This window comes from Plodia interpunctella, chromosome 5 (genome assembly GCF_027563975.2).
Source record: "Plodia interpunctella isolate USDA-ARS_2022_Savannah chromosome 5, ilPloInte3.2, whole genome shotgun sequence".
Taxonomy (NCBI): Eukaryota; Metazoa; Arthropoda; class Insecta; order Lepidoptera; family Pyralidae; genus Plodia; species Plodia interpunctella.
The window spans coordinates 6,535,356-6,563,341 of NC_071298.1; the positions used below are offsets into that span (position 1 = coordinate 6,535,356).

Here is a 27,986-nt window from a genome sequence, read left to right on the forward strand (position 1 = left end):
TTAACTAAATAATTTTAATAAATAAACTTAATAATTAAATAAATGTAATATTCTTATTAAATAAATGCATTACCTACTAAGGCAACGCACTTCAAGTGGCCCGATTCAATCGAAGTTCATTTCATCAATTTTCTCAAATTTTCATCGAAGTTTCAAAGCAAATTCCCCATGGAAAATGTTCGATCGATCAATGCATTTCAATCATTTGTGTAAAAGTAGAAAATGTGCTTACCTTTAAAAAAAAAGAAGAAATTTGATGAAGTGAACTTTGATTGCGTGATAATCGGGCCTCAGAATATGCACTGCTCTTGGAGAGCGGCAACCCTGATTCATTTATTTCGTCAAGCATATTCACTGCATTAAAACCTCAATAACAAGCAAAGAGTGCGTATTTCATAACCGACTTCACATCTGCTAGTGAATATGCTCGGTGTTAATACTACATTATTTTGTGCCATTATAGCATTATTACTAGGACTTGATATTGATGTTTTTTTGATTATTGCTATGGGAAGTTTGTATGGGCAAGTCTATGACTCCTTTTGGAATAGAGCCTCTCCTGGAAAAGCCCAAGGCGGCTCGGAGCACACAGATGCCAGCCTCGATGGTGCGGCGGCGGTCGGCGTCGTCGCCCAGCGCTGGGTTGATCTCTACCAGGTCTATGGCTCGCAGGCGACCAGTAGACCGTATGATCTCCATTAAAGTTATCGCTTCTCGGAGCGTGAGACCACCTCGAACTGAAAAATGAGTTATACTATTCAATTTACATAGACTGTAGAATGATATGAAAATAAACGCATAAATAAACTCTTGACAGAGAATACGATTTTGGCGAGCTATTTTTTGTACACTGCGATACCAGAAGGAAGATTGGTTATCTATCTACTGCTGCCAATAAAGTCTCCGCTCATCTCTTTATTTTCTACTGTCACACACAATATCACGCCGTATAGGTACTTATGCCTATTTGTGTTAAAAAACAACGTTGAAACTTCACTAACCCGGGGTTCCAGTGCTGGGCGCTTCTAAGGCATCCAACGAGTCGATGTCGAAGCTCACGTGAATTGGCTTCGTTTGCTCGGGATCCAGCGTTTGCAGAATGTGATTTATGGAGTTCCTTATTCCATGTCTGCAACAAATTACCAATGATGGTTATCGTCAGCGAATTCGCAGCTAGGAGCGGCTGATGTTGAGAAAGGCCAATTTTGAAACGTAATTTTACAGTTGGCGTCACTGGTCGTTTAAGGTCCTGTTAGGTACTATGGCTGACATTAAAAAAATAATAGCCTGCGCCCATTGATACAACATAAGTAAACGTTAAAATTTCCGTGGAAATCAATATTTCACTACATCAGCGCCCCTCAGGCGAATTCACTGACGATAACTATCACCAACCCTCTTATTTTCCTATAATCACATCCGTGGTCTGATGAGTGAGGATGAGATGATGTCGGGCACTAGCCCGACTAGCACTAGCTAGTGAGTGTGTACCCGGCTGGATCCAAATAAAAAATAATGTTTTAAATTATGAAGATTCATATGATTTAAATTTTTCTTATATTTCGAAAAGCTGTGTGTACCTACGACATCAAAAGTGAAATGGGATATGGAGTGGAATATGGATATCGTCCTATTCTCAGAAGGGTGGGCACGCCGCAGATCATCTCGTATAGGTATTAGGTAAATAAATATCTAACTACCTCCTGAACTTACTGATTCGTTTTTACCAGTTTGAATGGCTATCGTATGTATACACAATTTATTTGGATTGACAATAACATTATCGAATAGAACGCTGTTTATCAGAGGAAGTGTCCCTCGTTCTTGGTAAATAAAGACGTTACTTAATTACTTGTTAACTTCCTGCCTGCACATTGAAATATAGCTCATTATCCTCCTTACACAATACATATTATAAAACAAAGTCCTCTGCCTATTCTGTCTGTTTGCGATAAACTCAAAAATTAATGTACGAATTTTCATACGGGTTTCACCAATTGATAGTGTACTATCCCAGGAAGGTCTAGGTGTATAATTTATTATGTTTCTTTCCGAGCGAAGCTTGGACGGGTCATTAGTTATATAATAAATTTAAAGGAGACCTGTACTTTGATGATATGCGCAATAGGTATTAGTTTTCACTTGAAGTTTATCAAAGGTTCACAGAAGTCAAATTATAGATAAAGTAGGTACTGTGATACTGATGAACAATGGGCATGTGTCGCTCGTGTGGGTAAAGATCGATATTTGAGATTTTACGAGTAATTAAAAGTCACTTACTCTTCAATGTCCTCCATGGCGAATGTAGGGACATTGTACTTTTCTATTGCCAGCCTCTCATAATGGTCGACTGAACGTAGGCCTACGTAGCCGAGGTTCTTTATTGAAAATCTGTAACAATAAATAATCAGGGGCAATGAGGAGCTTACACACTCATAATTCAAGTAATTATCACAATTTTTTGTGCATTTCTTTTTCTTGTCATCATGTGTACCTGGTGTTATTCACTGATTTGAAAATTTGACAGTGATTTTATGACCGACTGCCTGTTTGACGTCAACCTTGTTGGGAACGCTGTTGTTACTATCGCCTGATAAATAACAAATAGTGGGTAGGTACTTACTGAGGTACTTGCCAGTCCATAGTGGGTAGGTAGGGCCAGTAGTCTGCCATCTCCTTGACTAGCAGAGCCACGGGCATGCCGTGCACTGACCCGGAGCCCGAGGTGCGGTTGGTGTTGATATCAGCGTGGGCATCCACCCAGATCAGAATCATGTCATCGTTCACCGAGTAGTGGCCGTCTACTGTCCCTGAAAATATATACGCATTTATACAAGTAAATACTTACGCAGACAAAGGAAATCTTAGATTATGTTGTTGATTTCTTGTACCCTTGTAGTTAGGTCAGTGTTATATTTTAGAGAACGTCCCGAATTTTTTTGGAATTCAAAAGCCAGCATTTAAGTTTGTTAGATAGAGAAGTGTGGCGTACACTCCACCGACAAAAGCATAGTTCTTAAATAAGAAGAAGTTTCTTAGTTCTTAAGAAGCTTCTTAAGACGTAAGAAACTAACAGACTTCAAAGCCAGCATCTTTTGAAATCTAGACTTAAATGCACGTAAAAATTATCAGCGTTGCAAGCTTGTTAGAAATACAATTTACCAGGGATCAACCGCTCTCCTCAGGGGGAGCAGCTGCCCTTCCCTGCCCGTACCTTGCTACGCCCATGTTCTTACCTACTCCGATGGAATGGTCTCCACCAATGGTGACAGCGATTCGGCCATCTCTGAGCACTTGAGAGACGCGCTCCGACAACCTCTTATTGCAAGCCGACACTAGCGCCAGGTGGGACATGTTTTCAACCAGGTTGGGATCATTGTTTGAGGAGGTCTCGATGTCACCGTAGTCTTGCACGTCTAGTCCATCTGAAATTTAATTTATACTAGCCGCTCACCCCGGCTTCGCTCGAATAAAACCATAGTAAAAAGTAGCCTATGTCACTCCTTAAGGTTTCCCCTATATCTATGCCAAATTTCATCAAAATCTGCCCACTAGTTTTGGAGTTTACTAATTACAAACAAAAATACAAATATTTTCTCTTTATAATATTATTATATTTTCCTTTCAAAAGAAGGTTTTCCTTTCGACTATTCAAATATCACACACTACCGCTATTTATGTAGAAATAAGTAGATAAATGAATTTTCTATTAAATTTGGTACGTATAGGGGTACAATACAATGGAACCTTAAAAACATAACATAAATAAAAAGTCCCTAGAACATTATCTAATGTATTGTGGAAACGATCGTGTTTATTTTAACTTATTATCGCAGGCAAGATTTTTTAATTTATTCAAAACATAAGTGGGTAGGTAACTACATACCTACTCCTAGATATTTGTAATGTAATGTAACTTCTAACACTTCTTCACTAAACTACTACCTACTTTCTTACTACATTTTAGTTCATAAAATAACAATATAGTAAAACTAACCTTGATTATAAAATCAACGAACTTTCCAATGAAAAATCAACCTTGATTATAAGAACTCTGTAATGAAAAATTCTATGTCCCAATTTTGTTCAATCGATGCGTTCGATCGGTTTTTTGATAGTGAAATTCTGAAAATGCCTATGAATTTGTAAAGAAAATGCAGATGCAGAGTTTTGAAACTTGAACTTTGATTACATGAGAATCGCCCCTATTTCTATGTATCTAATTCAAATTCGTGAGGTGCAACCGCGGATAAAGGCTTTTTTTATAAACTTACCTATTTCTTTGAGGTGGTCAATTAGGCCGGCAGAGCGCATGGCAGCCGGGGCAATGCTCACTCCATACTTCTTTTGCCCTTTTTCGAAAGGAACGCCAATAACTCCCACTTTCTTCAAAGGTGACCATTGTCTGCCCGGACTCATACTCCTTGTGAACTGTCTAATAACATTCATTTTATTTTAATTATTACTTTTGCACCACAAACACAACATCACACAAGCGGCTGTCATTAGTGATAAGTCCTGTACTAAAATATCTTCAAACTAAATCTGTGTTATCAACAGTCGAAGGTTAAAGGTGAAATCACAGGGTGAAATATTTTTTTTGCCTTGTATCATGTAGAATTAAGGGAAGAAATCTATTGTTTTGATTACAATATAATGTCTGATAAAAATTCTTAGATTTAAACACCAGTATTTTTGTCTGATTTCGGCGGTCATTCATTTATTAATACTCTGTTGATTTCGATCAATTATCAATTCGGTTCACAGATATAAAAACATTATTGATTCGGTTAAAGTTGCGATTCGTACCTACCTAAGTACTTGCAGTTTTACAAAGAGTTAAGATTTGTTTTAAATGAAATTATATTTTAGTTTTCATTGAACTACAGAATTTGGTCATCAAGTGGATATACTTTCCTGATTCTGCTAACAAAAACAAAAAACTATTTTAATTAAAGAGATTTGTTATTTCTGATATGGAGCTTGATATGCTGCATACTTTAAAACACAAAGAAGTGGAAGTTTGATATTTTAAATTTTATATTACCTCGTTCATAACTTTCAAACATAGATGTATTAAAATATGCTTTCAAATTTTAACAGCGTATGATTAGTTCTTGCTTCCATAAAATTTTAAAATTGATGCATAGTATTTCAATTTGCGTTGGAACCGTTTACGCACGTAAACGATTATGTTGTAAAGTATGCAGCATATCTTCATTCTAAATGGAGAATGAAGTAAGGTAACATAGGATTTACGATAATATATTGTTTTCACAACTATTGTTACTCATTTTGATCTTAGTTTATGATTATGAGACTATATGATGGGCCATCAATACTCTATGTAAGAAATAGGTACAACTATAAAAAAATCTTAAATAGCTTAGTTCACATTATGTGATCTTGTGAACCTGAACCTGAAATTTTGGGTTATGTACCAATGAAAAATACACACTACCTAATGATTAATTACCTACTAACCGTTAGCCAAAGATAAAACTTACGTATTATTTTTTCACCTTTTTATCAGTTTATAACCGACCAGCCAGCTGCGTTGATTTGCTCTAATAACTAATTTCTTTAGACTATTTACAGTCAGGTGCTCGCTGGGAGAAACATAGATGAACGAAGCCCATTTTTTGAGAAGTAAAATATACAGAAATTAAAAAATTTAATTAATTTAAATTCATATTGCATTCCTTATGGTGATTGGCCTTGAAAGGCCAGATGACGATGATAAAGAATTGTAACATGACAATAATATGGTCAAAATAAAGATAACTCATGATAGGCCATAGCGGTGCCGGTGGGATCACGTGGGTAGGGTGCTATTATTAGTAGGTATAGTTCACCAGGTATCGATTGATTTTTTTTATCGATTGTGTTAAAAAACTATAAAATCTCTGAAAAAAATTAAGTATATATTCGTAAAGTAGCAGGGCCAATCGGCAATATCTTGTTCGGAACAACAAATAATTCGTCCATTTAAAAAAATGATTTAGTATGCACTACGTTTAGAGCGGTTGCTCATAGTTAATTCGTCTCACAATAAGTAATATAGGTAGGTATGTAATCCATTTTAAAAATGAGAAAGAAACGTAAGAGATGATGCCCGAAAATGTTATAATATACAAACGAAAACGTTCTTGTTGTGGGTACTACCTATAGTAGTCGAAAATGTTTCGAAAAATATATATTTGATCTAAGTGGAAGAGAAGAGTCAGTCAGGGTCATTAATAAATACCTATTGATTATGATAAATACGAGCATGTCGATATCGTCACTTTTATATTCCATGTTTTACTTTGTTAAGAAGTTGAAGTTATCTGTAATTGAACCTTATTGTCATAAAGTATGCCAATCACCAACGGAATATTAGCGAAAGATTCGCTAACATTCTGTTAGTGTTTGCAAAGATTCCTGCGCTTTAAATACCCAAATAAATAAAAATAAATATATGGGGACAAATCACACAGATTGAGTTATCCCCAACGTAAGTGTTGTGGGATACTTAGTAAAGTAAAGCCGGAGGAAAATCATAAAAGTGAAACTCTTCATTCTAAAAAAAATCACTTTATTTCTAAATACAAATGTGTTAAAAAAAGGTACAAAAAAACATGTTTATCAGAGCAGTGTGTTGATGTAACTCCCGAATACATGTGCCGTGGAGTAAATGTATAATTATTATTGGTATCATCTCTTGATTTAATCAAATTCATTGTAAACACTATGTCTTTTTCTTCTAAGAATTTTGAAAGCTGACTGAGAACAGAGAAAGATTTACACGTCGGCGTGGGGACTAATTCTGGAACTCTTTCACATGTCCATCCTGTAATAGCGGCTACTGCTTCATTGAATACAACAATAGCCCCTTTTCCAAATGAACCTTTTTCGTATGGAAAGTCATCACTCAATTCTACTCCGCAAACAGAGAAAGTATATTCATTAACTGGACAAGGTTTACGTTGATACCTCCGTTTTTGCAAGGCAGTTATATATTTTTGAGGAAATAGCCCATATCCCACAGCTGTGATTTCATAAGGTTCTTTGTAAAAATTACTGTATTTTGTGTATATGTCGACAAATCCGAAAAAATAATCTAGATCTTCTGTTATTGAATAAACTAATGCAATATTTTTGACATTAAAATTATTTCTTTTGGCATTGTTCATTGGATCATGTACCAATTCGTGTGCAAGTACCTCTTTTACACAGTTTTTGTTCATATATTCTGGGTCGATAATAGCCAATCCCAGTGCTATGTACTTTGGATATAAATTTGCACAGTTTCCGGTTGTCAACACTGTCCGTCTATTTATGATGAAGCCCGTGCAACGAAAATGAAATTGGAAATTTAATAACCCAACTATATACGGATGCTCTTCCGCTATTGCTTCTATAATATTCCATGACATGGGGTCTGATATTGAATCATTAGCAAAAGAGAATGTCTCCACGTCTTCTATATAATCACTTTCTAGAATTGTATCAGTACTACTTTTTGAGCCCAGTTTCTTTTTGGAGCTTGAATCCAAATAATAATAATCCGGACCCATAGTTCTGTTTTTAAGTTTCACATTATATTTTTTCTTACTTTTATCATTCGTGCCAATATATTCTGAATCTTCATCAATATCTTTTGCAATTTCATTGTTTGTTATACTTTTGGAGGTGTGTAATTCATCATCTGAATCAATGTATTTCGTCATTTCACGTGTGCTGCTTTTAGGACTTGAATCCATATAAGTCTCAACTGAATCTGAATCAAAGTCTTTTGAAATTTCACTACTTTTGTTAATTTTAGATCGTGAATAGGCATCATTATCGGAGTCAGTATTTAAGTTATCTTGTATTACAATTTCATTTTCAGAGATTTCTATATCGAGTTTGTTTTTTATTGCGTTTGAATCCAAATCCACTTCCTTTTCATCATCTTCTTCATCATCTTCATCTTCGTCTCCCTCATTACTCAAATATTTTGATATCGCATCTTTTGTTGGATTCTCATCTAAAAGTGACGGCCCCGCATTCTTTTCATCTTGTGCAGTTATATAGTTACATGTCATTATTACAAAATAAATAAAATAAAAATACCATAAGCACAATACCATTGGCTGATATAAAATAATAAAAAATAATGAAATTACAAAAAATACAGATTTCGACCGTGATTTCAACATGTTTCAAAATGACACTTCACTTTTTAATTTTATGACTATCATTTAGCCAAAATATTTTTTACTTTATCGTTCAACCAGAAGATTATTATGCTAACGTCAAGGTCGAGTACAATCCATGGTATTAGTAGGTACTCCGTTGTACGAAGTGCTTACTAGATTCATGGTACAATCAAATGCATAGAAATAAGTCCCTAAAATAATGAATTTGTAATTATTTTACAGGTACAGACACAGATTTCCTTAAAGAACGAAGTAGGTTTGTCCTCACAGCTGACACCACATCCTACATATAATAGATAGACAATACTGTTGTTGTTTTATTGAAATAAAATGTACTTAATTTATATTAGGCAATCGGTAAATTGTATAGCTTTATACTTTTTAGAAAGAAATACTTTATTCTGCGAAAAAGTTACAGTTTTTATATATGCTTACAAAGTAATAGTATCATCAATACCGAAAAGGATCCCAGCTCAACTTTGTGTCATGACTGAAAGTCACAGCGCTGATTTTCAGCTGCTACCTAAATACCAATATAATAAAAATATTAACAAAATATATTTAAAAAGTTGACATACAATACAAGAGAAAATAAAAATAAAATTAAAGTAAAATCAAAATAAGTTGTTATGTAAGGTACAACTGAAGTGTAGGCGTGTGGCTGAATAGGTAGGTAAGTATCTATATTTCTTCTATGTATACTGTACTGTATGTGTCAACGGCTCATCTATGCAATGTAAGAGTGAGCATTACCTTTACATTTTGGACCATGGAATTAGTATAGAATTAGGTACTAATTCCATGTTGTGGATATATGTGGGTCAAATTGACAATAACATTGAAATACATATTACCATACAACATGATGGATTTATTTAGTGGACTGGCGGCAAATTAGGGTTTAACGGTTTACACGCTTCTCAAAAATTGAGGTACTGGTTGAAGTGATTTGAGGCCAACCGTCTGGCGCTTGCTCTGGCATTATTGCCTGATTGGGGAACTAGATAATAATAACGCATTCGATGGCAACGTGAGCATAGTCTTAGAAGAAAATAAATCAACTTTAGGTAACGTAAGAAAAATTCAAAGACGATGGAAAGGATTCATAACATGACGTGACAGAGCATTGTGAACTACACGGATCTTAATAATATACCTAACGCTAAATTCACTCCGCGATTCGAGTCCAAGCATAATCTGTTATTTTCTTTCTGCGGAGTAAGAGAGAGCACTTAACTTTGTGGCGGCAAGTAACGGTAGTGTGTGCTTTATCTTGCCAATCTTTTGCAATCGTAGCCCAAGTAGACTTGGTACTACCTACACAAATATAATATAACACTAGTGTAAACTAGTGTTATATTATTCTCAATAAATTTTGTTTCAGCAGCGTGTTGAATTAATCGTGCACTTGAACGGGTCGATGTGAACCCTTGACCTGAATCTTTTCCTATGTTTTAATCATAAACCTTTACATTTACACTGCAAAAATTTTTAATATAAGATATGAATTTCACATATTGGTAGTACCTATAATAATAACTAAAATAGGTTACGGTGTAGGCTAGATACTGCTTTAAGCTGCTGCCGTAAATTCGTAACCTCTTTTTTATCTTGATGAAATTAGAAACATAGTTAATACTACCGCAGGTAGAGCTGCGGGCAACAGCTAGTTATAATCCTGACCTGCTTTAAAATAATGTATTCAAAGCGACAAATCGCAATAAATTGTATTCAGTTCAGTAAATACCGGGCCATGCCATTATGATACATTTATTGTTTTTGATAATGATGACACAAAAATAAATTAAATAAAATAACATTTCAAATCGGTTCGAGGTTGCTATTTCTAATCAAACCAACAAATAAATTATTTATTTCTCGGTTCTGTAATTAAGACTTGGCAAGAAATAGGTACCATTTTACTAATTGCGTTCCTTGATTGGCTTGATTTCAAACAATCGAATATTCCACAACTGCTGCTTGGCATATACAAATGCTTTGCATTACGCCTGGCGGCTAAAATACAATGCGATGCCATTGCATGGAAGAGAAAATTTATATTTGTAAGCCTTATGATATGATATCATTTCTTTTTTTCCTACAATACTACGAAGTATATACTTCGTAGTATTGTAGGAAAAAAAGAAAGGGATTGTGATCGATAATTCCACAGCTATAAAGATTTAGAATCACCTTAGAAGGGACTAGACCGTCGTCCCTAGAGCCGGTCGAGATTTCACAGCTTTAAGAATCGGTCCCTTCCTGCGGGAACTGATTTCCTTTGAATGGACGGACAGATTATTATAACTCTCGATTGAAGCTCACTGTGCATATTGGATGGAATATTTAGGCCAAATTATATTTACTACAGGACTCTAGGTTTTAGACTGTAACAAATATGATTGATTCATTTTGATGACTTTTATTCCAAGTGTTTACATTTCGCTTAATAAATATAATTAATAGGTACTGCTAGTACTGAAACTTGGCAGCTAACCTTTGTCCTTAAAATAATGTGAAGAGGTCAAGTAAAGTTGTAGTTTTCACTAAAATTAATACATAAAACACACGTAATATCTCTTCATGAAATACAACAATAAGTTTTTCCATAAAAAGTAACGCTGAAGGTCGATAGCTCGGACCTTATCACTGAGCGCCGGACTTTTCAGCCCCTCAATAAAATTTGATAAATGACCTTTCAATTGAAACTTCCGACAAATGACCATCCACGGGGCCGTGGTTGGTGAGGGCTCAGCTCTTTCTGCCCGCTCTCAAATCACCCTCGCTTAATTTGCATTTTTGTTTGTGATCTAAAAGATTCCAGATAAACTTCGAGTGCTCTTTTTATGAGGCTCCTGTTGAGTTACACGCCCATCGCTTGATCTCGAAAATCCTAATTTAAATTCAGGAAAACTGAAATAAAACATTCATTTACATGACGTAACTTAAGGCGGATTTTTATTGTGCAAGTACTTGCATGCAGGTATGACGTCACAATTGCATGACGTTTTAAAAGACAACTGAGCGTAACCTTTTGAAACTATTTGTCTAGCTAATTGGTAGTTGTAAATTAGTTGCATATCTACCCATATAAACAATGTAACCAATTTAAAATTGTTTTATTTATAGTATAATTTTTAAGATCTCTGTGTTAAGTATTACACTTTTAAGAATTTTGAAAGAAAATAATATTTCCTAATAACACGTCTTTAAATTGTTCTTAAGAATGTTTGCAAAAAAGTGCATAATCCTAAGATGTTTGTGTTTTGTCGATGGGTTGCCTCTCGTATTAAATTAGCCGGAAGTACGAGTGAGTCCACGTGAGGCCTTATTAGGGCACTCGAGTGGCGAGCGCTGCCAACGAGTACCTCTCCGATACAAAATAAATAGTGCATGGGACGACAACTCGACCATTTTTTTAAAATCAATTAACAGTAAGATGAACACGTAAACAAGAAAGAAAAGAATAGTAACAGTACAAAGGTATTGCTTATTTCAAAAATAAATTTCTTCCAGCAGACCCGTATGAGATTAGTTGAATAGTAAAGCAGACAAGCGTGTTAATGAAAAATATAAAAAGAAGAAAATTACCCAAATACATTATTTTAAATATATATGAAGAATTACATATACTTATAATGAAAAAGAAAATATAACCTATAAAATAATAATCTTACGTTAGGTATTAATACTAATTATTGTAAAATACCTGTGTACCTATTGTAATGTAGAGTAGATACGTAAATATAGGTACTTAAAGTGTGTTAAATCAGTCACTAGAGCAGTTCACGGGAAAATTTACGATAAAAATTTATTTCTGTATAGGTGCAGTTAAGCATCAACATATGATATTGATGATTTTAAATGAGACTGAAGAAACCAACACGGCGTTTTATACTTATTGGCGTTTCATATTACATTGTATAATCTTATATTACATGATATTATAATTTTGATACATGATCAAATCGCGACCAGATTGGTCCACTCTGTATTCTCTATAATTTGTAACAGCGCGTATGATGTACTATGCTCATATTTCAAAGGAAATTGCCTTAGACTGCCGGTGCTACCGTGCATTTAGATACCATGTTCTAATGTGACGAATGGGAAAGACAGAATTGCGAGTACTTAAGACTATTTTCCATTCCAAGTGTCACAGTGGGAAAATCCTTTAAATATTAAAAAAAGCGTTAAATGTTTTTTGATATCGCCAGGTGGCATCGTGTGAACGCGGAAGAGGACCTAATACATAGGCTTAGCATGGTTAGTCTGCTGGACGACTAAAAATACATCACTGATACTAATGAGTATAGACAATGCGTGGTCTGTTACTTCTTCCAATTTTATTGAAGCAGTTCAATTTGAATGAAGTATTGTTAATTTTTTCACTAATTTCTTCTATAACATTAGGCAGTCACTCACACTTTTGCATATAATCGTATAAAGAAGTTTTATTTTGCGTAAAACTTAATAAAATCTAACAACTAAATGTTGTTAGATTTTATTAGGTTTTACGATTTAGGAATATGAACGCTCGTTTTAGGAATATGAACTAAAGTAAATCTAAGCAATGTAATTGTTGTAATGTATAGGTACAGGTAAAGCTACAAAATTTAAAGTCACTTACTTATTTATTGAAAAAAGATTCAAAATAGTTTATTTTTTAAATTAAAAATGATTTATACCTATTTAGTAGTTAGTTTTATTTGTTATTGCAGGTTATTAAATGTATATTATTTTATGGAATGTACCGGAAAGCCTAGTGGGCTATATATACTTATGTTAGAAGATATAACCAACGGCTTATTTAGCATACAAAACAGATTACAATAATTATTTTTGTTATGTTCGCTGAAATTCAAAACACTCGAAAATAGCAGCTTTTTTCAGCTTATTTATTCAAGTTTCTAAAGCCAGTGGCTCCAAATCATGTTTATTCATATTCGTGATTGAATTTATTCCATAGATCGGTTGACTTGCACGAGGGCGATTTGCATACACATAATGATTAGTTCATAAAAATATTTTAATTGGTTGCTAAGTAGGATAATCGAAGTATAGATACCATAAGAAAAGTAGGTACTTAGTACAAAGTTACTATAGGAACGTGTAACACAAAAATATTTAAGCTGAAATATAGAATACTAGCTGCGTCCCGGGGCTTCACTCCCGTGGGAATTTCAGGAAAAAATATCCTATTTGTTTTTCCAGGTTATATTCTACTCGTGTACCAAATTTCATAACAATTGTCCAGTTCAGTCAATTTTGCGTGAAATAGTAACAAACAGACATACATCTTCATAAATTTTCGCATTTATAATATTAGTAGGATAATATAAAATAAAAATATCTCATCTCTTTTCTTTCGGTAGCACCTCAACGCAGTTTAAAGTGATGTGTTTTTAAGAAAAAAAAAAAATAGAAAGTGTGCATTCAACGTCAACAATGGATGAAAATGCAATTGTGTCAACAAAATCGGTGGTTTATGTAGGTTGTATCTGCACAAGATTACATGACTATTACAATGAGGCGTGTGGTAATGAAAATAATTTTGTAGCTTTATCTGATAGCTGGATTTTCTATTTTATGTCAGCCTAGTTGTCAAGATAGCACTCGTAATAAAACCTCTCGTACGGATTGTAGAAGTTAACTAGGGGATACTCGGAAATCTTCTTATACGCGACCGATCATTACTTCAATATACAAGCCCACTAAACAGCTTCGAGAAAGGTTCCAGTCTGAACAGGTGTCAGATATGTTCCACATAGCTAGACTTCCACCACTGAATACTTGTAGCAAAATTAGACGTAAGTGGTTTGGTATTGATAATTTGATAGTCGTTTAGCGCGCGTTTGTCAAGGCAGCGTAGTTGTTTACGTATTTGGATTCTCAGAACTTTAATAGTTTCAGATTGAATTATAACGGATTGTAGATGACATGTCAAGGTTTAGGTATGTAATTTATAAAGTTTTGCAAGGCTGGTACGGGCAGCTAGTACCAATTAGTTTATGGGTCAAACCTGGTTTAATAATTAATTTTTACTAAAATTTGCTCAAGAGTCAAATCAGCAATTTTGTGAATTGTGTCCTACGTAATATATTTCAGTATTTGGCATTTGTGAACTGTAGGTCGTAATATAAAAAAAAAACTGCGTTGATGGTAACTGTATTATCAATATCCTTTAAAATGTCGAGAGCTCCCGTCTTCCCGCGAGAGGAGATAAGCCTCCAAAGCTTCAACATTTTTCCTTGCTCGGCTTACTACTAGTGAAAGCCCAACAAGAGCCGGTAAGCCTTTGTGAAATTACGTAATAAAATCTAACATTTTTGACGTAAGATAAATTAAAGTTAATATTGCATATTTTTTTTGCAGAGTGCTATTTCATTGTTTTGAAGCGTTTTATCAGTTTTTAATTGGACATTGCATAATTATTTCTTTTGAATATTTTACCTATGAGACTCATATATAGGTGCTTTATGTATATATATATACTTATACATTAATAGGTAGACCAATAATTCTGCCTAAATTTATTTACTTGACTGTAAAGTGTACCTAAGTTAGGTACAGGTAAATTGTGTCACTTGACAAGTTTATCACGGTGACATTTTCTAGTACTAGTCTCTGTCGTGGATGCAAATAGCAAGATTTAACTACTTAGATTTAAATTCATAAGTTGTGAATATATAATTTCGAGCGTAACCCACATACACATTTCACAGATATCACAGTAGATAGTTATATTTAGTCTGGTTTTGTGCAAATTTATTTAGATATATAGGAAATGCAGGTGTTGTGAAACATCCAATTATAAAAAAAATGCTTTCCTATTGTACTTTTACAAATTGTATTGTAGCAATAAAGTTTTAATTATATAAAGGCTATTTTAGTGTATATTGGAATGTAAATTAGAGAATCAGCCGTGGAATAAACAAATCTATAGGTCTTTTATGTGTATAAGTATACGTGTTTTGTGCAGAATGCAGATCAGGTGTTTAAGCTCGAGACTTGAAACTAATAATAAATTTATGTGGCTCTTGAATGCACTCTGAAACTCCCAGCTTTCATCACAAGTTTGGCGGAGTAGAGGGCTAAGCTGCTCAAAACTTGTTTACTGTTTCTGTGTGTGCATGTCTATAATTATAAATTCAAAACACCTTGATTGCTTCCATACTATTATAGAAGAGATGTCGCTAAAATCATGAATTAACTTTGTTAATCAAAACTTTAAGCCAAAGTATGTTTTGCACTTTTTAATATTTGAAATTGAAAAAAAAGAAATAAAACATACTTTAGTTTAAAGTATGCTTTATCTTTTTTATGAATAATAATAGGGTTGGTTTGTTAATATAGTAATATTATTTTAACGGATCCTTTAGTAATAGCATAAATTAACTACATTTGATGGCCCATTTGTCAAGAAATTATCTAAGACGTGTTTACACGATAGAATTTACGACAAGATAAATATAATTGTTATGACCACGACGACTGTTAATTAAGACTGTTAATTATTAATAAAGTTTATATATACCTAATGCGACAATAAAATAGATTCGTTATACCCACATGAGGTTTCTACACACACACACACACACATCACACACACACACACACACACACAAATATCGAAAGCTGTACCAGTCCAACATTTCGAATTAAGTATAAATTGGTTTCAAGCACTTGATGTCAGCTTCAAATCGCTCCACGATCGGAAGTTAATTGGAGTGCGTTGTTTTGAAGTAAAAATAGAATTATTGAAGATAGATTTTTCATCACATTCAACCTCTCTACCCACACAATAAGTAAAAGCACAAGGTCTAACTTGTAGCCCGATCGACTAATTTCCTTTGTCTAAATTATTTTCTTTCAAAAGAATTTATTTTTATATAAAGCAATGTTTCATTTCATCTTGGTTTTGTGAAATATTTTTGATTTTATAAATCGTAATTTTCGTGTATTCACAAAGGTTTTATTGTATTTTAAGTGAAATTAACTTCTTTAAAACTCACGTCTACATTACGAACCGGTGCAAATGTACCGATTAAACAATTGTTTTTTTATTGTGTCTCGATTCTCTGCGATCGACTGACTAAACGAAGTTGTCTTTTTGTTTTTTCCTTCGCATAAATAATTTGGTACACTTTATTACTTGATTTTCATTATTTACCTACTCATAGTACGTAAAGTATGGGCCGTGGCTTCGCCTGTGTCAATTTCACATGCATGTAGGTTTTTCCGGGACACTTCCGGGATGAAAGGTTTATATGTCTTATGTCCTTTTCCTCTCTCTTACTTATGCACTCTTACTAAGATATAAATGCGGGAAACTTCATTGAATATGGGTTACCATATTTTTGGATATTATTGACACTTCATTAATAAGTAAGACAAAAAAACATATAAATAAATTGAGTCAATTAAGTCCAATTCCTCTTGCACTCTTGTATGTCCGGAAAAATTTTAACTTATTTTAAAAAGTTGGTAATTACACTGATAGAGCCTTACGTAATAAAGATAAATTTTCTGTCCCCGGGCATTGGTTGGCCAAAGTTAGAACGTCTTTTGTTGGGAACTGTATCCGTTTTTATAACAAATTGCCTAAATGGATTCTTGATTTGCCGGACAAAAAATTTAGAAATTATATAAAAGAAACTTTGTAAAAAGACATATTACAAGTCTGACGATTATGTGAACGACAATAATGTTTGGCCCAAGCATGGTGCAGTATCCTCATAACATATGTAATTGATTTATGACATTATTACGTACGTTTTGTACGTAATAATGTCATATATATTGGAAATACAACTTTTATTTTATTTATTCATTCAAATTTTGACATTTTTAATAATGATGTAAATTCATCCTCCTAATTTTTAATATATGTATAATACCTATATTTGTTAATTGACGTCCTTGGAGAAAAGGCTGCGGTGAAGTTTGTTGTGCCGCTTCTTCTTCACCTGCGCTTTGGAAGTTGGCAGTAGACTTAGTTTAAGTAATTTTTTGACGCCAATAAGTGATGTATATCATACTAAATTGAATAAAGAATTTGAATTTGACTGGTCATGTCAGGTCTAAAAATAGATGTACACGAAATAAACTAAGCTTAAATCTACCTTTTTACATTCTGCGATGGACTGCACCTAGGTCAAGCTGAAGATAAGCGATACACCCAATCCACGAAAACCGGGTGCACCTAGGTCTAGCCGGAATGATAAAGGCTAAATTCTAGGTCTAGCCTTCTAGAACTTTAGCAGGGTACACCTAAGTGTAGTCAACTGAGACCGGGTGCACCTAGATCGGAATTCGTAGTCTAACTGTAACATATATAATATATATATATATCAGGATAACTTCACCAAGTTTTTGGAGAAAATGTTTTTTTTTACTGCTCGCGCCTAGGAGCTCTGCTGTAGTCTCTGCAAGAGAATTCCTTTTCCTTCCTGCAATTGGTGTGTAAAAAGCCAACCAAGAAAGGATTCAACTTGCGTCTGATATATTCCACTTGGTGCAATGCATTCTACAGGTGATGCTCTACAAATATAAAAATTGACGAAAGAAACTCGGATAAGAAATCTATAAATAATTCCGTAACAAACTTTTAAAACCGAGGAACAAAAACGATGTAATTGTTATAAAGAATGAGCATTTCAGTTCTGCTAGCAGTTTTCAAATTCTCAATGCACTTAACCATTTACTTGTAGTAGTTTGTAGCAGTGCTCGCTGCAGACGCCCGGCTCTGGCCGCTCCGGAAATAAACCGGCGGCGACGACGACGTCACTATTTTTATTCAGTGCCAGTTTTAGCGCCCTGGGCAGAATTTATTAGGTGCACCCTCAAAAAACTTTTGCAGATACTAACGTTTTCGTTTGTCTATCCAGTGTATCTGAAATTATATTACAACTTAATAAAGTTAAAGTATTGATTCATCACGATCCTTTTGTATCCAGATTCTTTGGCGGTCGCAAAGGCCTACTTACCATAGATAAAAAAAGAAAAGAAAAAGAAATACCCAGAAGCCCAAATCTTGCTTATAACTATTCCTACTCTTTCAGTACGCCTTTCTTCGTGCAATGTCCGGGCTCGTGAACCTCACTGGGGAAATAGTCGGAACTCTTTTAAACTTTTTTAATCTGTAACGAAACTCCGTTGTCATCGTGACCTGAATTTTTTAAAACTGGAAATGGGAACTTCAATTTTTAACTTTGGAACTGAAATAAAAGTTTTGAAGTGAACGGTTCATTTTACTCGTACCTAGCCGTTAGTAGATGCAACTTCTACTGGTTTTCTTTGCAGTTCTGTAAAGAATTGAAAAAATATACTGGACTACAGACACTGATGTTAATTAGTAGATAACCCAGATTACATTTGTTCTGAATTAACATTTTACATATTAAGTGCTTGTTTTGTTGTCTGCCGACCGCCATCTTTCTTGGAAACCGTATTTACCACACTTTGCTCCGATTACTATTTATGATCTGCACGGAACGAAAAGTATTAATAGCTATTTTATTTATATGCTGAGTATTATAAAATATGTAAGAACTGAAGTTTATTCTTATTTTGAAATGTTCTGCCGTGTCAGGCGTAGGTCAGTTAACTTGAGTTACATGAGTTACGTGTTATAACTCTGAATCGTAATTAAATGACCTCGTAAACCTATAGAAAAGTATTTTTTTCATTTGTTTCTATTTAAATCGATATACGAGACTGTCACCCAATCTCATGTAACAATGATTTTACCACTGTCCATTTTGGCAAAGTACCGTATTTTTACTTACACGACTTAGGTCTGTCAAGATACTCACAGTTATATGAATTAGGCGCGACGAGCGCACGACAATTACACGAGTTCGCCGTGATAGGTAAATTTTGCGCAAAAAATGCCTCTCGCTCCTATTCACCTGAGTCGATATTTATTTTGGTTTATTAAAGTGATTATTAATAACCACTCTTTTTATTTTAAAGAAAAATTCGAACTAGTTTGAAAGACTAACTTTGTAGGACTAAAACTGTAATTTTCTCTGTGTGTTTGTCTGTTTATTTGCGCATGATTACTTGGTCCTATTTGGTCTAACTTGAAGAGAAGTGGTGCCAGAAACGAGCACTGTCTGACACGCCTATATCTGGTAACTTACACTTAACTGAGATTAGCAAAATATACACAATTAGACCAGTTTTGGCAAACTGATATATCTTAAAATACAACGCGCGTAAAACAAGAGTTGTATGGAAATCTTGTCACGCCTAACTCAGTTATCGTTAATAACTCAAAGAATAATTAATATTTTTGTATTCTAAAACCTTCCCGATGTTTTTAAGCTTTATACATGTGCACTTATGAAAAATTATAGCAATAATATCTTAATACTTTTTCTATAATGACAAAAATCTGTTTAAAACTTTGAACGGCGATTACTCAAAACTAGGTTTCGCGAGATACATGAAATTGGTTTGACACGGCAGTGTTGTCTCATGACAACATTTCAAAATAAGAATATATAAAAATATAATGAAAATAAAAATATAATGAAAAGTTCATACTTTTCATGAGAATGTAAATAGCAAGGTAAATGGCAAAAACCATTTCCATCTTCCATCAAAAAATTTGATATGATTGTCAGCAATAGCACATACAATAATAAAGAAAAAACGTATCGAGTAAGGCAAAAGGGGGTAGGGGTAAGTAATTTAGTCTTCTTGTTTTAATTTAAACTTTGCACTTTTTCACAACCTATCGGTTGATTTATGTCCGACATTTACATGTTTTAATAATATTAAATAAATAAAATGATGTACAAAAACTAATAGTAGAAGTTTAATGAAATCTGATATGCCTACAATTTTGTTTATTTACAGATTCATGTAGTGTGTACGATGCAAAATATATATATATATATATATATATATATATATAGATGATGTTAGCATTGTTCACAAAATCCATTTGCGACTCGTACTTCCCGCGATCCTTTGTAAGCCCGGAGTAAATCACACATTTCTTTGGTGTTAAACTTCCATCTAAGTTAGTTTTGAACTTTGAAATGAGTTAGAATTTAATTTACAGGATAAGCGTTCCCTGTCCTTTTATATTCAGATGTTAAACATAAACAACCCTTGTCTCTGACAACCCTCGGTATTGCTTCACACGTCTAACTAAATAGTTAAATATTGTTTTAAATAAATTTCTCATTTTAATAAATCTTTAGATATATCTCTCTCGGCATAATAGGGTATAGGGTTTTCCATGTGTCAAAAACAAAAATATATATAGAGCTTGTATGAGAAGTCACGTCACAAATATTTGAGTTAAAAAGCGTTTTTATTAGACTTTAATAAGAATAAAATTGATCAATTAAAGTGACATTTGATTATAGTGTTTCATAATGAAATGTGAATGCATTCATACATTTTATTTCATACATGGCAACTACTTTAGTTTCTATCCTCGCTGGATAATTACGCATCGCTCAAGATGCATCGATTCATGATTTAGACACATATCTAGGTAATCTTTTATTCTGTTTCTAAATACCTCAATTTGTAAAATATAAAATGAGAATAAAATGTGGTTATTTAAAAAGGCAGCCCTAACCTAATTTAATCGGAATAGGAAATAGGAATGTATCATTAAGTATAAGTATATAATTTTTAGTAAACTTAATCATAACTTCTGTCGGAATAACAAGAAATGAGCCAGATATAATAAAAACGTTAGCAAACTTTCACATAATAATATACTATGAACACTGAATATCTAAAAGGAAAAAACTAACAAAGTTGTAGTTTATTTCTAAATTATTTATTTGTGGCCGATGTTATACAGCAACCCGTTATTTGGCATTATAAAATTCTGACGACTATATTCGCGGCCCGCTTTGCCATAAAATATTAAATGAGTGAAATAATTACATATCTTATATGATATAAAAGAGTCATTGAGTATAGTTTTACATCATTTTGTTTAGAGTGTGGATGCGCGTTTTACGATGTTGGAAGACGTAAAATTCAAAGCGAGGGAGGAAATTCGTTATTCTCTGAGTTACTGCAACTTTTTTTTGAGAAGAATTGGACTTTCTTTCATTGATGATGTTCCGGTGACTTTCAATGAAAAGCTAATAGTCTTTCTATCGTTTGTCATATCTTCCTCCCTTCTGATCCTTATGGTGGTAGGGCAATATGCTTACATTGCGTATTTGCTAATGAACAATGTTTCTTTGGAACAATTAATCGGCAGTTATTTGCATATTGCTGGGTATGATACTATGAGTAAGTACCTATATATATATAAATATATACCACCTAGGAAACAATTATTTATATTATATATTATGTGAATATTATTTTACTGCCGAAATAATTGTTTTAAGTATTTTGACTTAACAACAATTTGGAATTTGTAAATGCATCAATTATCTAACTATCTAGGCAATTTACGATTCACATGTTAAACTTAAATGCACTATAACACTTTATAAGATTATAGTTTATTATTCAATGCACCAGAATCTGGTAAAAACATTTATTAATTCGGTTTAAAAATATTTTTACAATAATTTTATCTAAAAAAATTTTTTTGTTTTTAGGCTTCGGTAAACTATTGACCATTTGGTACAAACAGAGTTCTTTTAGGCAAGTCGTAAATGAGCTTGCTGACATATGGCCGGTGTCTGAAGAGGACCAAAAAGCGGTTGCTGTGAAGGACAATAGCTTGACGTCCCTGCGCCGCAGACAAGCATGTAATACTTAAATGCTAAATATTTAAGATTTCTAGTCAAACATTGATTCATTTAAATTTTGTTGCAAGAATTCAGTTAACAATATGGACCTGATGCCATAAGTAATCTATGTCAGGAACGAACAGAAAATGGCATAATGATGGTGCTATATAAATTACATCAAAAAGATAATCCCACTAACATTATAAAGGCGAAATTTTGTTTGTTACTTCTTCACGCTCAAGCGGCTGAACCAATTCTTATGAACTTTGGTATCGTGTTAGCTGATATATTGGATTACCACAAAAGTACGGCATTCCCGTAAGATTATTTTATTGTTTTTAGTATCTGTGACAACACAAATAAACGTTTTCTATGTCTATGTCTAAGATTTGGTCAAACAGATCGATGGTCAATGGCGCTTTATTAAGTTGATGGCGCTACTGTGTATAAAAATGGAAGTATTTTTAAAAAGAATTACGCGGTTAACACCACAGGTTGGAGCTAGTAACAAATAAAATGCATGAATATATAAGTTTTAAACATCAGTTTTCAGTAAAATCAAGAAATCTAATAGATACGATTGATTTTGCAGTATATCTATTCTGGAACGTATTAGGAGTGTGGCTTTACAATTTGACGCCCGTGGTAATACACCTCTACCGCCTGGGCCGCGGCATGAGCTCAGATCTGGGCTACATTTGGCAGATTTATTATCCTTTCGACAAGACCAAGCCCTTTGTGCACGAATTGGTGTATATTTTTGAAACATTTGCAGGTGGGTACTTACCTGAAAAATCTCTTGTTCCAAATTCTTTTTTAGGTACTATAATAACAAAAAAGGTAATATTTTCAATCCCGTACGAAATATTTACCTCGATTAGATATCTATGAATAAAATTAAAGGAATACTGTAAGCCGGATTGCAGGATATATCATGATATATGTTGTTTTAAGAGTTTAAAAATTCTGAAAGGTATAATTTATCTTTCAGAATTTCTTTCTTATTTTTTTTCAAAAAGTATCCATTAAAATAGCTTTAAAATGTTTTGGCAGGAGTAGCGTCAGTGTGCTGCATGCTAGGTTCGGATGTATTCTTCATTTCAATGGCTAATCACATCAGCCTACTTTTACGATTATTGCAAGAAAGAATTCGCCGGCTGGGGATGTCCGATGTGGACACCAACGGAGTACCGATTACGGGAACGCAGGATTGCTATGAACAGATTGTAGGAGTCATAAAGATACACCAGAGATTAATCAGGTAAATATTTATAAAAACCAATGATATAATATTTCCAAATTGATTCGACAGGTACTCTATAGGTAATAATTATTATATATACTATATTAGTTATAGTGACAGCCTTCAAAGATGATGTCGCAAGAAAATATTGAATGTAAGTAAGAGATATAGATATCTACAAGTAAAATTAATTTAACGAGATGAAAAAATTCAGGACACGAACGGGTATCGAACCCACATCTTAATAATCATGCGTAATATGCATGTACCAATATAAAAAAATGTTCAATTGGTTACAGCTACGCCAATGACTTGGAGGATGCATTTTCAGTGGTGAATCTTATAAATGTTTTGCTGAGCTCTGTCAACATCTGCTGTGTCGTATTTAGTATTGTTGTAAGTACTATTCATTTATAGATACGGGGAGGTTAACTCCTTTTTAAAATTGAAATTTTGAATTACAAGTAATTTGGTTCACAGTAGTTTAATTGAAGCTTCCATTATACATAGGTCATTTACGAATTTCTTAGACGGTTGTATTTAAGAAGAAAAGCAAAGCCTTGAAAAGAATTTCATTTCTTTGAAAATATCTAGATTTACGATAACAAAAAATATTAGGAGAATAGATTTTGAAAGGGTATGTGAATGACGGATATTATCCCAACCCTTATAGCTTATCCCGAGACTTGGGTGCACAGACTACCCGGGACTCATAGTGAAACCTAATGGCGAAATTGTATGTAAATAGTTCTTAAATTATTTAATTAAAGCTTATTACACAAAATACAATGTGTTGCTAAAGCTAATGCTTTAGCAACACATTGTATTTTGTGATAGACGGTTAGATAATTCTAACCGTCTATCTTGGATCACACATCTGTGTGCAATTATATATTTAGCAATATATTATAATTATCTAATTATAGTTGACAAAAATTATATAATTGCATAAATACTTCCTTTACATATATATTATAAAACAAAGTCGTCTGTCGCGTCTGTCTATTTGCGATAAACTAAAAAACTACTGCACATATTTTCATGCACCAATAGATTGTGTGATTTTTCAGAAAACGTTTAGGCATTTAATTTAATATATTTTTAAACGGGCGAAGGTTGGATGCATAAATACACACAATACTAAACGTGTTATAATTTTCAGTTCTTAGAATCGTGGATGGAGATGAGCAATAAGTTCTTTCTTGGAGCTGCCATGACTCAAATGGGTATCGTTTGTTGGTATGCTGACGACATTTATAGGGCGGTAAGATTTTGTAATAATTACATATTGGAAATCTGGACTGCCCCTAGTTCCTGAAGGTATCGATCTTCAGGAGGCAGGGGACTTTAGTTACCATAATTTATCCTCTAATACTACTTATGAATCAGTCAGTAGTAGAAAATAAGTAGAAATTAATTTCTAAACTGAAAAATAGTCCATTTTACAACGAAGAATTACTGCCAAAACTGCGGAATCTGGCGTTAATATTATTCACATTTTCATTGTATACAGCCCATTCACCCGATTTCCATACTCTGTGGTATTGATGGGAGCTCCATGTGATTTATTAGAGAGCAAACATTCACATTTACCATTCATAAATTCTTAAACAATCGAGTGATATATAGCTACCGATTAAAACCAGATCTGTGACAGCTATGTATGGTGTATATTATGTAGATTTTATATATATTAAAAATTCGTATAAATTTTTGGTGTGCTCGTTGGTTGTGTATAAGTTGGAGAAAACCATGTTATTTTGTAACATACTAAATTTATGTTCAAGATACAACAAACGATATTAAACTAACAACTTTAAAAATAACAACTTCTATACCTACTGTATTATAGAATCGTCATTTATTTGATAAATACTTTACACACAAAAATATACCTATAGCTCTAGCAACTAATCCTTCCTTTGACATAGACGGATATTGAAGTGAGTTTCAATTCGCTCGCCGCATATTCCACTCATTTTTTCATCCGGCCTCCATCTGGTCTAAAAAATTACACGGATTTTTCAGAGCATGGGCGTATCGGATGCTGTGTACGAGAGCGGTTGGTACCGGTGCAACACGAGGAGCCGGCGGGGCTTGCTGGCAATGCTTCAAAGGTGAGTCTCGGAACACTGACTAGTTTACACTGTGCTTCATTAGTGCGCCTTTCATGGTTAGAATGGGTTGATTTACGTCGGCGTGTGATTGGTTCTGTATTCGAAACGTAGTTTCTAAACACGAGGGATTTACTTGATATAAAAAGTTATAGAGACAGGGATACATAAAGAGAGCGGGGAGGCCTTTGCCCAGAAGTTGGACATGTTGTAGCTATAAAAAAACACTGTTACACGGTCCAACTGTGTAACTTTAAATTTTAAGTTTTACTAGTGTAACATTTTATATAATTATCAAGTTTTGTTTTTATTTTTACAGGTCACAAAAACCCTTGTATTTCACTGCTCTGAAATTCAAAACTATTACAATGACTACATACACTTCGGTAAGATGGTGATGGCTAAATTGTTATCAATCAAGAAGAACAATTTTTACATTGTTTTCGTAAGATTAAGTTTCTTTTGTTGAACTAAGTTATAAACTTAGGTCTATTTATTGCGATAGTACAGTACAGTTTTGTTGCACTATTTATTTCTAAGTAATGTAGATATCAAATTGGCTAAAAATTATTTTCTTTTCAGATTCTAACAACGTCATATTCGTATTTCACATTGCTGTATACATCTTATCGCCAAGAATAACGATGATAAATAAATAGGGATTAGCCAATAGAGAAATGATTAATTAAACAATTTGAAATTTATTATCTTTATATTTATTATTCGCTCGACACCCCAACCGCTACATTTGGGTAAATAGCAACCGTAAATAGAAACATGGCAAGTGGTTAGCGAGACCCAATTAAGACATTTTTCAAATTCAAATGAATTATAACAATTTTCGAAAAGTAAATATTATATAATTTTCAGTTTTAGCAAAAATTGTATAAAAATACATTTGTGAATTTCCTAATAAATATAATAATGGAAATGTCAATCTTATTGCGAAGATGAATTTTCCAAATTGAGTTGATAATAGTAAGATATTCTCCTTGGTCGAACGAAGACAAGTTCCAAATGATCGAATATTATACTTATAATAAATTATGGCGGAAGATTTTTATTCCTATTTTTATTATCCTGATTTGATAAAATAAACTAAACAAATTTAAGAATTTCCTTTTATTTTTCGTGTTCATGGAAGTTGCAATTATTTCAAAAATTTGCTGATCACTAAAGATAATTATTAGTAATTTGAAATGAGACCTCCTATTTTAGTGTTTATTTATGTTCTACAAGATTTATAGTTATTTGCAGTGCTTTTTTGTTTTTCTTTGAATAATATTCTTTTTGGCAAACAAATATTTATGATTTCACAAATTGTAAATAAATAGAATCTCAATACGTTGAAACACCGGTTTAATATTTTCACCTAGCCAGCTTTAAAAATGTTGGTTGGTTTTTATTTTGGCTAATGAGCTTTATTTAGTTTTTATTTTGGCATGATAATTACGTAGGTAATGAAATTTATAGGTTGCACATACTTTACATTATTATAATGGTTTTTATAATAAAACAACAACCATGCAACATTCACCAACAAAAGCACGCCCAAAATGCCTACTTTATTGTGTAGTTTGTGTACAAATATAAAATAGAAGTACCTGTGCTCATTCAAATACTATCGTTCTATTTGTTTTATGAAGTTCATAATATTGCACAATAAGATATCGGACCATATTTCATGTATGCCATAAAATTTTACGTTACATTGTTAGTGGAATAAAATTGAAAACATATTTATAATGCACAGTATTATTTTTATATTATTGTTAACAATTGGTAGTACGTGTTTCATAATGTCTTTTCTATTATTTTTTTTACTACATATATCTACTTATAATATAATTGTATGATTTGTAGATATAGCATTTGGCTACGACTGTACTAATATAAAATGTTCGAATGTATTGGACCCGGTTTGTGGTTTTGTGGAGCCCTGGAGAGGCCTTCAGATAATTGGAATTTATCACAATATTTGTCATCTGGCGAAAATGAAATGCCGATATGGAGATACTCTAGGTTTGTGATATTTATTCTATATAATAGCTTTCCGATGCATCTACGTTTAAGGAATCTGTAAAATTACGCCTTAGTTACATTTGCCAAATATTAAACATTTTAATGTTAAAATGTAAAGTATTTTAACATTAAAATGTTTAATATTTGAAAAGAAGTGGTTAATTTACCTGGCCAACTGGCTATTACTAAATTTTTCACAATCATTCGGAAACGCAAAAAATGGGATATGGTATAGAGCCTATAAATTAAAAGAATAAAACTCTTTTGTAGACATCCACCAAGTGCCTGACCACGAGTGCAACATCGAGAAAGACGAGAGTCAGCCAAATGGGCGTAGAGTGTTTGATTTCAGTATAGTGGGCGCAATACAGGCATGCAACCATACCTGTCCCACCTACTGCGCAGACACCTACGAGCCGGCCTGTGCGCAGATCTGGAGACCGGGCATGACGAGATCTGTGTACAAACCTATGGTTAATCACTGCCATATTGATCTTTACTCTTGCACTGTTGGGCTTAGTGAGTATTTACTTTTATAAAAATTAGTAGGTGTATACTTACCGAGGTTACGTGCCCCATCGTCGCACGTAACTGTACATCACAACCACATCACTGATGCTCCAAAGTCTGTGCGCCTCGCCGTCCCATGATCAACTGAGCGCTCGCGCTCGCTCGCAGCGCTACGACTTATATC

At 33.4% G+C, this 27,986-nt stretch overlaps 2 protein-coding genes across 5 annotated transcripts; one reads left to right on the top strand and one right to left on the bottom strand.

Annotated features, from left to right (window-relative positions):
• arg (arginase) lies at positions 1–27,986 on the bottom strand. Of its 4 annotated transcripts, XM_053744777.1 has the most exons (8): positions 27,854–27,986; positions 27,678–27,748; positions 4,275–4,435; positions 3,237–3,425; positions 2,624–2,810; positions 2,281–2,391; positions 1,002–1,129; positions 1–737 (listed from the first exon to the last, which is right to left on the bottom strand). In XM_053744777.1, exons 1-8 carry the CDS (start codon positions 27,869–27,871, stop codon positions 472–474), a joined length of 1,131 nt encoding a protein of 376 aa, XP_053600752.1. In that variant the 5' UTR covers positions 27,872–27,986; the 3' UTR covers positions 1–471. The 4 variants fall into 4 exon arrangements, with proteins under 4 accessions (XP_053600752.1, XP_053600755.1, XP_053600753.1 ...); XM_053744780.1 differs by lacking the exons at positions 27,678–27,748; positions 27,854–27,986 and adding an exon at positions 5,523–5,635; XM_053744778.1 differs by lacking the exons at positions 27,678–27,748; positions 27,854–27,986 and adding an exon at positions 5,508–5,609.
• LOC128669722 (odorant receptor 4) lies at positions 20,747–25,974 on the top strand. The gene is made up of 9 exons (XM_053744775.2): positions 20,747–21,461; positions 21,779–21,931; positions 22,506–22,688; positions 22,967–23,174; positions 23,456–23,552; positions 24,319–24,420; positions 25,185–25,273; positions 25,590–25,656; positions 25,853–25,974. Exons 1-9 carry the CDS (start codon positions 21,182–21,184, stop codon positions 25,910–25,912), a joined length of 1,239 nt encoding a protein of 412 aa, XP_053600750.1. The 5' UTR covers positions 20,747–21,181; the 3' UTR covers positions 25,913–25,974.

Bases quoted from the DNA above. Each gene is read 5' to 3' on its own strand.
- arg (XM_053744777.1), bottom strand. The intron at 2,392-2,623 runs GTAAGTACCTAC...TTATTGTTACAG, and splicing joins ATGGACTGGCAAGTACCTCA to ATTTTCAATAAAGAACCTCG. The intron at 1,130-2,280 runs GTAAGTGACTTT...AATTTGTTGCAG, and splicing joins GCCATGGAGGACATTGAAGA to ACATGGAATAAGGAACTCCA.
- LOC128669722 (XM_053744775.2), top strand. From the start codon at position 21,182: ATGTTGGAAGACGTAAAATTCAAAGCGAGGGAGGAAATTCGTTATTCT. The intron at 21,462-21,778 runs GTAAGTACCTAT...TTTTGTTTTTAG, and splicing joins TGCTGGGTATGATACTATGA to GCTTCGGTAAACTATTGACC. The intron at 22,689-22,966 runs GTGGGTACTTAC...ATGTTTTGGCAG, and splicing joins TATTTTTGAAACATTTGCAG to GAGTAGCGTCAGTGTGCTGC.